Source organism: Podarcis vaucheri (assembly GCF_965113315.1).
Source record: "Podarcis vaucheri genome assembly, chromosome: 2".
Taxonomy (NCBI): domain Eukaryota; kingdom Metazoa; phylum Chordata; class Lepidosauria; order Squamata; family Lacertidae; genus Podarcis; species Podarcis vaucheri.
In genome coordinates, this window is record NC_138760.1 from 18667535 (window position 1) to 18681150 (window position 13616).

At 45.8% G+C, this 13616-nt stretch overlaps 1 protein-coding gene across 8 annotated transcripts in view; it reads right to left on the minus strand.

Moving 5' to 3' along the window:
• Window positions 1–751: 751 nt before the first annotated feature.
• BAZ2A (bromodomain adjacent to zinc finger domain 2A) overlaps window positions 752–13616 on the minus strand; it is a 70265-nt gene continuing 57400 nt past the window's right edge. For 7 of the 8 annotated variants that reach the window (XM_082212346.1, XM_082212349.1, XM_082212344.1 and 4 more), the window contains exons 25-29: window positions 12653–12785; window positions 12136–12282; window positions 11574–11812; window positions 10830–10973; window positions 752–8926 (exon numbers count right to left, since the gene is read on the minus strand). In XM_082212346.1, coding sequence (XP_082068472.1) covers window positions 8758–8926; window positions 10830–10973; window positions 11574–11812; window positions 12136–12282; window positions 12653–12785 — 832 coding nt within the window. In that variant the 3' untranslated portion in view covers window positions 752–8757. The remainder of the gene's footprint in view (window positions 8927–10829; window positions 10974–11573; window positions 11813–12135; window positions 12283–12652; window positions 12786–13616) is intronic. The other variant, XM_082212350.1, reaches the window with a different exon arrangement.

Here is a 13616-nt window from a genome sequence, read left to right on the forward strand (position 1 = left end):
CTTTAAACTTCCAGTCTAGTAAAGGCCTCTCCCGACCTGCTCCTTCCCCACTTTGTGAATGAACGACCTTGCAGCCTTGTCCCACTCTATGCCCAACAAGGCCTCTGTGCTCTTCTCTGGCCTAGCTTCCCTCTGCACAAACCAGCCCACCCCCCTTGTTGTCATCTCCTGCATCACGCTTGCCCCACCCAGTCTTCCCACCATGCTGGAAGAGGAAGAGGAAGCAGCTGGCTGCCTCAAGAGACCTAGCAGAGTAGACTGTAGATGAGCCTCAAAACCTTTGTCTCTCCTAAATGCTGGTATCTTTTTTTATTATAACAAAAACAAGCTCCACCACCCAAAACTCTTTGCCTGCCGATTCCATGCTTGCATCAAAACCCCATCCTCCTTGGAAGTTGTTGGTGCTATTTGGGGGAGGAAAATAAAATAAACCCGGTTCAGAACGTCCCTTCATTTTTATGCACACCAGTTCCAGTTGTTGTTTTTTTTTTGTCATTCTTAGCTACACATCTACCTCACACGTACTTGCAGTTCATTTGTACATCCTGAACCGGCAAACTGCACCTTCTCCAGGGGGGGCGAGTTCCCCCACCTCACCCTTAGAAAACCCTCTGGGCTCCTCTGCTTTGTTTCAAGGGGGGGGGGGTGTGTGGAAGAGAAATGTTTGTCTTTAAAAAAAAAAAATTAATAACCCCTGTGTTGCTGCTAATTACTGGAGTTTTGTTAAGATGTACCACATTTTGCTTTTAAAAAAAATTCCTTTGTAAAGTGTGTTGACGCTGCGTTAGTTCGTTTCTTTGAACTTGAGCAGAAATCTTTGATCCGCAGGTAGGGCACAGTTTTGTGACCTCAGTGTGAGACCCCCAAGCATGGCAAGAATTCGTAAGTGATGAATGCTGCAAAGTTTCCACCTAGAAGTCCAGGAATGGCATAAGCCATTGTTGGTTTTCAAAACAGCCTTTTTATTTTTAAAAGGGCTCGCTGAAGCAAAACAGTGGATTTATTTGGACCCCCTAGGAGCAGTTGAGCAGTCAAAAGACACAGCACAAGGGATCTTGCCTTTAAACCAGCCTGCCATGAACAGGCTTTCAGACTCCATACTCTGGGGCTCTAGCTAAATACGGAGTTTGCAGGAATTTGGTTTCCATAAGAGAAAGGAAACCACTGGCCCCAGCTTATGCAGGTGGTGACTGCAAAACAACAAACTGAACTAGCAACGATCGCGTTAGCAAAAGATACTTGAGGGAATGAACTTTTTGCCTTGGGCTATGGCTTGCAGAATCAAAATGAGCAGAGGTCAACGAAATTTGGTGGGGTTAGAGTACTTTTGGTATTGCTGTGCTGTTAGAATTTCTAGTACTGGCTCACTGGATAGGGAGCTGGATGCGTTTGTCTATGATACAGGATGGCTGCTCTAAGCTGCCCCAAAGTGATTGCACAGCCAAGTAAGACACTTCTGAGCTAATGGCTGTCAAACAGCAGCTGTTGCTCTTTGGGGAGCCTCTTCTATCCAGAAGTGATGCTCTTGACGAATACCAATACCTCAGCTCAAAACACACACGTACCCAGCACCATCAAAGCAGACAGTGGGGTGGAAGAAACACCAAACATGCTAGCAAATAAAGCAGATAGTATTCCAAGCCAATTCTATTCCAGCAGGGCCCAAGGTTGCACTGTGGCCTCCTGCTTCCGTTTTTGCCATGTATTTCCTCTGTCAGAGGCAGTACCCCTAGAGCTGTTGGCGATTGTGAGTTGGGCAAAAGGAGAAAGTCAACGTTTCGTCTTCCAGAAATCTCACTTTTTGTCTGTCTAGGAGCTAAAACAGCTTACGCTACTAACATTCTGAGTGGCAAAAAAAGAAGTGAGGGTCAGTAACAAGTGTTTCCTCGAAATAATTTACTCGCTAGGATCGCACCAGAATAACATTTTGTTTTTTAAAGAAAGGGTTTTCTTGATTGCAGAGCACTTGGTGTTCTTCAGCTTCGCCTTCCCGTCTCTAGGAGGAAGCTCTGGCGGGGATTCCAGCTCTGCTTTGAGCTAACGCAAGGCCCAATCCACCCCATACCTTGGGACAAAGTTCATAGCTTGTCGGCACTTTCCTCTGGAGCAATACGCCCTTGGTGGTTCAGATGGTTGCACTGATGCCTTGCCCTGTAGCAAATGGCCTTTAAAGCAGATAGCAATAGGCACCCACTCTTAAGAAATACCCATCTCATGCTGGTTCATGTCTACAGCAGGCTACAGGCTCGTGTGTTTTTTAACACCCAAGTTCGTCATCATAACATTGGAACATAACAGCTAAATTGTTGCTTTAAAAACACCACCACCACATGCTTGCCATGGATGCAAACGAGTCTCCTGTAAACATGCATTTGGCACTCTTGAGCGATGCCTCTGCCCTGTTTCTGACTCAAGTCATTCAAAGCTCCCGGGAACTCTCCAAAGGCAACTCTTCTGTGCTTCCATTTGCCACAGACACAGCGAGAGTTCTTGGCCCGCCCGCAACCACAGTCTCAGTTCATTTTACCGGCTAGTTTTATTTATATACTTAGGACTATTTGTACAAGTTTTTTTTAATTGAGAAGTTTCTATAGTTTTGTATCTTCCATGCTACAGCCAGGCCTCTTTCTCTCTCTCAACCCCTGTACACCTTTCCCTCTGTGGAGCTCTGACTGGTCTCATTTTGAACAAATTTTTGTTTTTAAATAAAAGGTGAAAAAAACCCGTGGCTTGACTGCTTCTTCGATAGTTACTTTTAGCTCGTCGTCATCATTAAGCAGTTTCAAGGAGATCCTGGTCATTCTCTCCCTATTAAAGCGATTTAAGACAAAATATGTTGTCATAATGATTTTCAAACTATGTTCCAGGAAACTCTTGAGGTTCTGTGGAAATTTCTTGGGGAGAAGGTTAAGGATTGGTGGACCAGTGTTGCTGGCAGACAACTTCACCAGCTCTACTGATCCTTTCACTAGTAGTGGGATTGCTACCAATGAAGAGTACCCAATAAATTCAATCAGTCTTGTCCCTGGGACAATATTTGCAATCATCAGATGTATTCTAGATATACTCTGAAATGTGTGGGGCATATTGGAAGCCCAGGTCTCCTGTGAACTGGCAATCTGCTCTAGAACACCTTGGCAATGTAGATAGCAAGATTCCCTGAAGTGGTGGAGCACTGGAAAGTCAAGAGTTTCAACACAATTGAACTATCCTATTATGCACAAGAGGTTCATGTTTAAGAACAGTAAAACGGCTGCCCCGCCCCTTGAAATGTATGCTTGCTGCAAAGGCTGTTTCCCCCCAACTTGGAACTGAGGACTAATCCACAATCTAAGAAATGGTTGTGTGTGAAGTTTTGGTTTACCTAGAAGCTGATGTCTGCATCCAGCACAATATTCTGTAGCCCAGCCAGTTGTTAAAGGTCTTCATCTCAGCTTCTTAAGATTGCAAAAAAGGGGGGAGCGGGGCGGTGGAGCTACTTGAGAACTCTTTCTGCAAGCTACAAACAAAATTGCAATTGACTTTCCATACTGTGGTGGTTACTGAACTTTTTCTGTATGTTCATTTTACCATTTTCTATACACACTAATGGGAGTAGCAACTGCCTTACCATGGAGGTAAAGAGAGGCTCAGGCTATGGGACTTTGGGTGCCATTCAAACCCACAGAATTTAAGATTTCTGAAAACTACAAGATCTCTGCAAGATGTTGCTGGGATAGTTCACTGCATCCAAGCCTCATCAAAATGTCACTGCCCTAAAGCACCAAATTTCAAAAGCCTCCATGAAATGTTGCCTGCTATCATGATGGAAACATTTCTCTCCACCACAGCGGGAGAAGCCTGGCTGATCTTTTGGGTTTTTCCACCTCAGATGACAAATTAAAAGTAGATAAGGCTGGGCTGGATTCCTGTTGTAGAGACTGGGCCTTCCTCCATGTAGGATCCACACAGCTCTAATTTAAGCTATACGTACAGAGTCCCTTTACCTTTTACACCCAAGGTGGAGATGGCGTCCTCTTTAGAAATCACAGAATTCTAGAGTTGGAAGGGACCCTGATAATCATCCAGTCCAACCCCCTGCAATGCATGCAGGAATATGCAGCTGTCCTATACGGGGATCGAACCTGCAACCTTGGCATTGTCAGCATCATGCTCTAACCAACTGAGCTACCCAGGCGCACAAAACACAGCTGGCCTGCATAAACAACACCCAACTTGTAGACCAGGGATACCAATGTCATGAAACATTCAGTGACCTCACCTGTACGGATCATGCAATTTGGAAGGAACTGGTCCACCAGGAACCCCCAGTTGCCATCCTGCCTGAATTCTGCTGTATCACAATGAAATCATAGACTACAGATGCACCTGCCCAGTCTCTACTTCAACATTAAGAGAGTGTGTTGTTGTTGTTTCTAAAAAATGATGCATCTTCAAGCTTTCTGGCACCCATTGCATAGGTCCACATCTTAACAGGGTACTGAGGCAGGTTGCCAAAGAGCAGGAGGGGGAACAAGTCCATGTCTAGAGTGGTTAATGTTCAGCTTGTAGCAGAGCAACGCCCCTCCCCTCCCGCCCCGAGAAAAAGACAACATTCTCAAGCACATTCTTCTCTATCAAACGTGGGTTGTTTTTTTGTTTATTCTTTGAAACTTGACAAGCACTCTAACATCTGTACTTGTGGAAACATCACAAGGAAACAAACAGGAATTCTAGATTTTTTTTTCTCTTCCTTTTAAACCTTATTAAAAATGAGGTTGGTCCTAAAAATATAGAAAGAAATCAATTTAAATTCACAAAAAACTGTACATTATCAAAAATTCACTAAAACAAACACATTTGGTTATTCATATAAAAAGTGTGATGCCCCTCTTCCTGCTGTTCAGAGCATCTCACAGGATGTTGGGTTTGTTGGTTCCTTTCTGATATCAAATCAAGATGAAGGGGGAAGAAAAAGCCAGTAGTTGGATGATAAGGCCAATTTTTCTAGTTGCAATTCTCAAAATCCAGTTGGGGGGAAAAACGCATGTAACTTTCAAAAAACAACAAGGTATTTTATACACTGACTCCCCTAATGAAGATCAAGATTAGGACAAACCTGGATTCATTCTTTTAAGGTGTGAGGGTTTGAATCTAAAAATTTTAACATTTCCATAACAAAACAAAACAAAAGCCCAACAATTAACACTTCCAAACTCTCTAGAGCTTTCTCATAGCTGAGAAAAAAATCCCAACAGATCAGGGGGAAAAACATTGCTTTAAAAAAAAAAAACCCACCAAAAAGAAGCTGTTACAGCACAAGTTTAGATAAAATATAAATATTTATGCATAATATAAAGTCAGTTTCAAATAGACTTCAAATCTACCTCTTTATTTTAAAAGCAAAAACAAAACAAAACAAAAATCCCAAAATTTAAAATAAAATAAAGTTTGAGGTTATTTGATAGAAAAAGGCTACGTTTTGTTGAAAACAACTGGGGGGTGGGGAGTGAGGTTGGGGTAGAGGAAGCACAGTAAGGGAGGTTTCAGTCTCCAGGCTACATCACCTGTGGCTGCATTTTACTTACATCAGTGCTCTTGCAACTGGATTGGTCGACGCGGGTAGGGGGAAAACACAAACACACACACACCCCTCATTCAATTGTAGCACAGGTGGAAATGTGGGAGGAAAGCCATCTCCTGATGGGACCCTGCCAGCCGTTTATCTGCCCCTAAGTGATACCCGTAATTTACAATGGTTTTGAGGAGCTAGGCTGGGTATGAAAAGCAGCTAGGGAGTTAAGGTTACAGGAGATGTCCTTCCTACCACTCCGATCCACCTGGGTGGTGGAAGAAAAGTGAAAGAAACAAGTCGTTTCCTCTTTTATCTCTCCTATATGCCTCCTACGCATCTGCACCACGGCCAAGAATACTGGACCAGCATCCGGAAACAGACTGGAGGAAAACCAACGGCAGCAACGCCCCTGTTCCAGGACAGAGGCAACTGGGGTGGACTAGAATGTAAGCCTATGACTCCTGAATACAAGAAGGGTCGGGTGAATCTGTTTCCCAGGCAGCAGTCTCCTTAGAAACCATTGCTCAGCAACAGCGTGAGGCTGCTGCTCTGGGACCAGGTTATTACTTCGAATACAGATTGCTAGTAGGCATCCATGCACCGTGAGGGGGGTGACTGATGGAGAGTTGCTGAATTGCAAGAAACGAGATGACCAATTATGCTTGTTTAACAACTGCCTTGCGGACTGTTTGGGGTATTTTTCTTTTTAAAAAGGCTAGAGACCTAAACATGTATTTTTAAAGACTTTGTTAAAACCGCATTCCCTCTTGCACCAAGTGGGAGCGGGAAGGATTGAACATGAGATCCCCTGGCTTCAGCCACAAATATTTGAATCTGCCAAGCGCTTAGCACCAGAAACCCAAATACAGAAAGTATCACAACTGCTTTTTCGCATCAGGCTCCTTCTCATGCTTTAATAGGGCAACAATCCACCAGAATGTCTCTTGCATAGGTTGGACAGCAAAGAATCCCATACCTGCACATTCATCTCCATGGAAGTTTGCGCAAGAGCTGTTCTTGGTGGACTGTGCGGGTTGTTAAATCATTTCCCCGAAGCTGGAGCAATCCATTGCGTCAATGGAACAGGGCCTGGGGGTGGGACCCTCTACAGACCGCTCTATACCTGCTCAGGCAGCTTCAAAACAAATTCTGGTTTTGGTGGTTCTGGCACTGGAGTTAATGGTAGTTCATTGAAACAGGCTGCTCTTGCCCACGTGGCAAAAATAACAATGAATGGAACCGCAATTATTTCTCCTCTGAAAACCATCAAAATCCAGTTGGAAAAGGGTTTAGAAAAAAGGCTAAAATGTTAAGAATGTTCACATGGGGTATGTATGAGTGGCGATCTAAGGTAAAATATTATATAGAAAATGTAGACAAAAGCTGAAAGGAAATACCTATGAATTCCAGATCTTTAGATTGAGGGCAGCTGTGGACATCCTGCAAGGCCGTAGTCGGTGGAAGGATGAGCTTCGTCCTTTCATGCTTCTAGCATGTGCCCTCCACAGCGGCATGCACCTCAAGAAGACACACAAGTGACTACTCTCCCTTCACTTGCATGTAATGTCCAAAGCTGCCCTTTTAGATTGAATCTCAGTCAAGGTAACCAAAGGAGGCAGCACGATTTAGACCCCACAGGTTAAAAATATGGTCAGGAGACAGGAACCTAACATGGAGGAAGATGAAATGGTGGCAGTTTTCCCTCCCTTCTAATGGGCTTAATCCCACATCTTGTCTCAAGGAGGAAATACCTACGATAGATTGGGAATGGTGTTCCAAGGCAGGAAACAACAATCCTACCAAACATACAGATAGATTGCAGATCAAACTTTGTAGACAGTAGCCATCCCTGAGGAATAACGCTGGGGCAGAGTTGGGGGACGGGGGACAGGGTGGGGACAACACTCAATAAGGCCAGAATCCCATGACATGATCTTCTGAAGAGCTGGAAGGGGGCATCAGAAAATCCTTCCTCCCAAAACGCAGGTTACATCAACCCCACTCCTGCAAGCTCCTTTACTTTGGTCCCTTGAAGCCTAGTGATACAATCCAGCAATGTTACCCACAACTAAGAGGGGGAAAGAGCTGTATTCTTGCAGCTGAGACTTGGGCACCGCAATGGACTCATGAGCTGCCCCTGCTGAAGTGTTCCCTCTGGAATCAGGGGTGGGGAAGAGGCCAGCAGGAAGGTTCATCCAGCTAAACTGGTTTGCATGAGGGGGGATTATCTGGTTGATACTGTCTTCTTGGTACACACTCGTTCTGGATTATTCCCATTTTGTTCAACTCCCTTAGAAACTAAATCTGGAATAAACCAATATTGAGCAAGGGGGGGTGATGTAGATTAACCAAATATAGGAGTGCAAGACCCCGTTTTCATACAAAGAGCTCAAGCTATGACCACCCCTCTGGAAGCAGCCCATCTTAGTTGAACCAAGAGAATGTGGCTCACAGGGGTGAGACCCTTGAGAAGGGAGTACATCTTGCATTCACATGGGCAGAAGTACCTCGACATCCTAACTCCTCCAGATGAACACCAGCTCTAAGCCATATACCCTTGGTTTCAGAAAGATCATTGGAAACTGGGGGAAGGAACCGTCCACAGCTACAGTGGTTGTTCAGCAGTGGTGGGGAGAAGAGGCCGGTTAAGACAGAGTTGGAAAGGGCAAAGGGGTGGGGTGGGGGGTAGAAGCAGCATGTTTCAGTGTCATCAAGGTTGTCATTCCCAGAGGCAGGAGTGATCTGCTTTATACATTTTCAACGCGACTCTAAAAAGGAGAAAAACTTAACGTTCACGTTACTGGCCATTAATGCATGGTACTGACACTGCACAGAAAAAAGTGTTCTTACACATTCACTAAGAACTATTGCTATTATTAAATAGCCCCAGCTAAGCTGGGGTTGTGGGTGGTTGTTTCTCCATTTGAAAAAAAGGAAACTTTTTTTTTTTTTGGCTTACACAGTTCAGAGAGTTTGTGTTGTTTAGAGCGAAGAAGTGAGGGGGGGGGGCTTCTGAGGATCCAGGCGGTGAGTGAAGCCGCCCCATCGTTAAATGCCAATCCAAGTCCAATCATTGTGAGAGGGGGAAACATTAATCAGCAGGTAGCAAGATGGAGCTCCAGAAGAGACAGTGTGCAGCACAGGGTTTTGAAATGGGAGGGCTTTGCCTTTGGCTCCTCTCATCTCTCCCCATTCTGCCGGCTTCATGGGTTTGTCTCCTGTTTTCCCTGATAAAACTCCTCCCACCGGCTCTCAAAAAACTGGCGCATGGTCAGCCCTGCCTTGCCCACCTCGGACTCATCCTCATTAAAGGTCCGGCAGTTGTCGAACACCAGGGCAGCATCAGCAGCAAACTCCTCACAACTTGTGTACCTGTGGAGGACAAAGAGAGCAGCAGTCAGCTTCCTGGAAGCAGCTAAGAAGTCCAGCACTCAGACAGAAACTGCAGGCGCCCTGCAACACCACAATCCCATCCCCTGGTGGTGAGGGCAGTCTCAATGAACACTGCTTTAGCCAGCTCTTAATTACTGCAAATCAACCCTCCTCTCAAGCTCTCCCCTCCCCTTCCTTCATTTCTTCCCAATAGCTAGAATGCAGGGGCAGATTATCATCATGTTATTACATTTACACTACAACTTTCCTCCAAGTAGTGCACCTTTCCCCTGTTCTACCTCCACAACAACCCCTGTGAGCTAGGGTCTAGTCTTAAGTCACCTAGTGAGCTTCATAACTTAGTGGGGATCGTGTTTTTTGAATAAGCACTCAATAGTTCAGTTGATTAGAACGTAGTGCTGATAACGCCAAGGTTGCAGGTTCAATCCTTGTATGGGACAGCTGCATATTCCTGCAGGCACTGCAGGGAGTTGGACTAGATGATCCTTAAGGGTCCTTTCCAACTGTGCAATTCTATGATTCGACACCTGGTCTCCCAGGCTCCAGTCCAACGCTACATTGCACCAGCTTCTTTTTCAACAGCAGTAAGCTATGGCGTAATTTGGATTTGGGACCTGTCAACTGTAGGAATGACTACAGGACTGCAGTATGGCATGTATACATTTGGGACAATTCCACCAGTCTCTCCCTTGCTTGGGCTACCACCATTTGCAGGTGTCATTAGGAAAGGGAGGAGGCTGCTGAGCTTGAGCAGCTAGTGGCAGGCGAATTTACAGGAAGGTTTCTCAAGTCTGAGACGTTAATTTACACTGTAAGAAACAGAAAGGAAAGATCTTGTGGCATCTTAAGAACTAACACAAATTTATTTGTGGTGTAAGCTTTCATGAGCAAGAGTCCAGCTCATCAGATGTAGGTGCTTTCCAAGTTGGCAAGTATATACACATGGGTGTGGAAGAGGGGGAAATAAAGCCATGAAATCAGAGGGAAATAAATTTCTAAAAGTACAGACTGTGACAATTCTGATGAAACTTAAATATAGTCCGATCTTGCATATACAGTGGTGCCTCGGGTTAAGAACTTAATTAATTCTGGAGGTCTATCTTAAGCAGAAACTGTTCTCAACCTGAGGTACCACTTTAGCTAATGGGGCCTCCCGCTACCGCCAGAACACGATTTCTGTTCTCATCCTGAAGCAAAGTTCCTAACCTAAAGTACTATTTCTGGGTTAGTGGAGTCTGTAACCTGAAGCGTCTGTAACCCGAGGTACCACTGTATATTCCTGCCAATGTGGGGCAATGCTCCATACATCCAGACTGTGGTCCACAAAATCTCATGCATTAATAAAGGGGTTAGTTTTCAAGATGCTACAACACTCTTGGATGGTTTTTCTGAAGCAGACTGATACAGCTACCACCCCTCAAGATTTATTTTTTTAAAAAAATCTCTTCCAATATCATGCCCAGGTGGTGGATAAAACACCGTGGTTTTTTTCTAAAAAGCCTTAACTCAAATTTTGCATGACTGCAAAGGATCCCAGCTTTGCGATCACTACCTCTGCCATTCCTACGTCACAACACTTGGCCTCCCCAAGGCAGGCCTCGTCACACACTCCTTTCCCTGCGCAGCATCACCTTTCCCTCAGTAAGCCCTCTGGAGACCTCAAGTTTAGTAACTCTGCAAAAGAAGCCAGGCCCAAGGGCTGTGGAATACCGCACGGGACCACCATGAGGCGTGTGCTATCTCCACCTGCACAAAACTACCCCATTTGTAGCACACAAAACCCTCCAACCAGGACCAACCCCCACAATTAGAAAGGGGTTGTGTGAGCGCCATTTGGATTTGAGCTGGCCCTGCTACCAGCAAGCTCCTTCCCTGGACTCACCCGCCGCGCAGCAGCCGTGCCCTCATGGTGGCAAAGTCCATAGGGTTTTTGATGATTTTCCGATAGCCAGGCACTAGCCGGGGGTTAACTGGTTCCAAGAAAGGCCAGGCAGCTTCATGTGATTCCATCTCCATCAGGATGATCCTGACAAAAAGGGGCCAATGTAAGAGTCAGGGCTAAAGAAACCGGAGAGCTTATTGGTCAAGCTGAGAAGGCCTCCCAAGGAGCAAGAGGAGCCCTAGAGGGGATTTACTGACACTCTAACCAAATTATTTGGATCGTTCATGCACCGCCTACTAACCGAAGAGGTTCTTGCGGCAGCTTACTCATGCAACTAAATAGGCAAGAGTTGCTATAGTGGGCAAACATATACACAAGTTTCCCCCTCCGCTGCCTCTCTGCTTCTGAATCTCTGGGCCACAGCACATCTGAGAGGAAACAGCTGCTGCAGAAGCCCAATGTAAGTCCCTCACAGAGTGGGGCTGCTTCACCCCATGTCCACTGTGGATGTCTCTCTGCGTGCAAGATGCAAAAAGCCCAGGGAAAGCAAATGGGATTTACAAGCCTTCCACAGCCCTCAGATGCTCCAGGTGCCACTCTGCTTCTGAATCTCTAGGCCACAGCAAGTCTTAGAGCAAATGGCCCTTTCTCCTCTCCATTCAAACCTAACTGAAAGCTTAGCCCTATGGCATATTCTGCTCCACACCCATCTCCCCTAGACACCAACTCCGAGGTGATACCTACTCGCAGAAGGTGAGGTCGGCACTCTGGCCTCGTGTAGACACTCTTCTTCGCTTGGAAGGAGACAGGCCTTCACCCGAGTATCGGGGCGGTACGTTGGCCAGGTTACTGCGCTGCTGGTTTGCTGCTGACCGAGATCGGGGCCTAAGCTCCTCCTTTCCAAAAAAAGCCCCAGAACTTCCACCTTTTCTTTTCTTGCCGCGTCGTGGAGAGCCATAGTCATCCTGGTATTCTCTTTGCATCTGTACCATAGAGAAATTGGAGGGGCGACAGGGATGTGTGTGTGTGAGAGAGAGAGAAGTAAAGAACCATAAACTGGTGAATTTAGGAATCCCACTTCAGGGAAGGGTTTCCCAAAGGCAGCACAAAAAGCCTAGAGCTATCTGCTAGGGATACGGCACGGTCCCACACTGTTGCACACTCCCCACACGCTCCAACATTCAACACTCCCTCCCTTGGAATGCATCTCAGTACCAATTGTGGAGCAAAGGAAGCCCTGCCAGTCAAGGAGGAAGTATCAAAGAGTTTGGGATGGGACAGATTCTAGCCCACATGGAGCCAGCACCTGAGCGATGCAGAGGGAGCAGAACCAGTCACCGGCCGGCACCTCGGTCATCTTGGGCCGGTGGCAGTAGAGGTGGCAGCCACGATCGCAGCTATCGCATAGCAGCAGGTTCTCATCATCATCCCCTTTCCGGCACACTAGGCAAGTCTGAAGGGCAGGGAGAACAAGGAGGGGTGAGGACCAGCACCACATTCAGAGGTCCAAGGCCAAAGGTGAGCTCTGAGAGCTCTCCCTTTTCCCTTGTCCCCAAATTGAGCTCCTTCCCAGCTAGATTCATCCAAGCCACGGCTCTGCTCTAGCCAACCCCTTTGGAACAGAGAGATCTTTCTGCAGATCCCACAGCTGCTTCATTTCCTCCTAGTACAGGCTTCAGCACACATGGGCCTCTAAAGGCCACACAAGGAGGATCAACTCTCTTCTCTGCACCAGGGATTTCACAAGTTACCTATGTTCACTTTGATTTCTTCATTTACGCTTCCTTCTATTTCCTACCCCCAACCCAGTGCTCCTTCCTCACCGCTCTGACAACAGACTTCTCCCAGGCAATAGAATGCTCCAGCTGGTAGATGCAGAGAGAAACTTGGGCTGCACTATGGCATCTCTCCAAGGTCTGGCGCCACGTTCGCATCCGCGGTGTGATCTCGTATGAACTGCAGAAGAAAAAAATAGCAATCCATTAAGATGGGGGGAAGTCAATCCTGCCCAGCAAAGGAAATTCTTCACTTGGAGTCTCTTGGGGCCATTCCAAATGGAAACATACTGTGAGAGATGGCAGGCCTTTGGCGCATCATCTGAAGCTCCAGGATGGAATCGTCAGGGGAATCTATAACTTCTGGCTCAGAGTCTTACTGCTCTAAACCATCTACATCCCTGTTATATTTAGTTCTCATTAACGTCCATCGTCGCCTAGCGCATAAGCATGCTGCGTAAACATTAGAAATCTGGTGAACTTTGACATTTATTGTTAAGCCTCAAAGACTTAAGTAGGCCCAAAAGGAAATCTAACAGTAGCCTTAAGTTCAAATCATTCTCATTTCCATCATATGCAGCAAAAAGGATATTTATCATACCTCAGGCTTGAGAGAAACAGATTCTTGCCAATAAGATTTCTGACATTTCCTGCTGGGCCTTGTAAAGCCGTAAGACTTACTGGTAAATGTCAACATTCACCAGATTTCTCACTTTTGCTGCAATGCATACATTTACCACTTTCTATTGCCTAAAAAGCCTCATGTCAAAACAACCAACAGCAGCAGCTTTTTTCCTTTCATCTTAGTATCTTCTCAATGCAATCAGACCTGGAATTTATCAAGACTCCTGCCCCAACAAAGTCCATATTCTCCCATTTCCACAAGAGGTTTTTTAAATGTTAGTTCCTGTGGGTTTTTACTAGTTTACTTTAATGTAAACTGATTTAGGAGTCTCTGGGTTAAAAGGAAAGGTATAAAAAAAGCTTTTTATAAATAGTGAGACGACCCTGA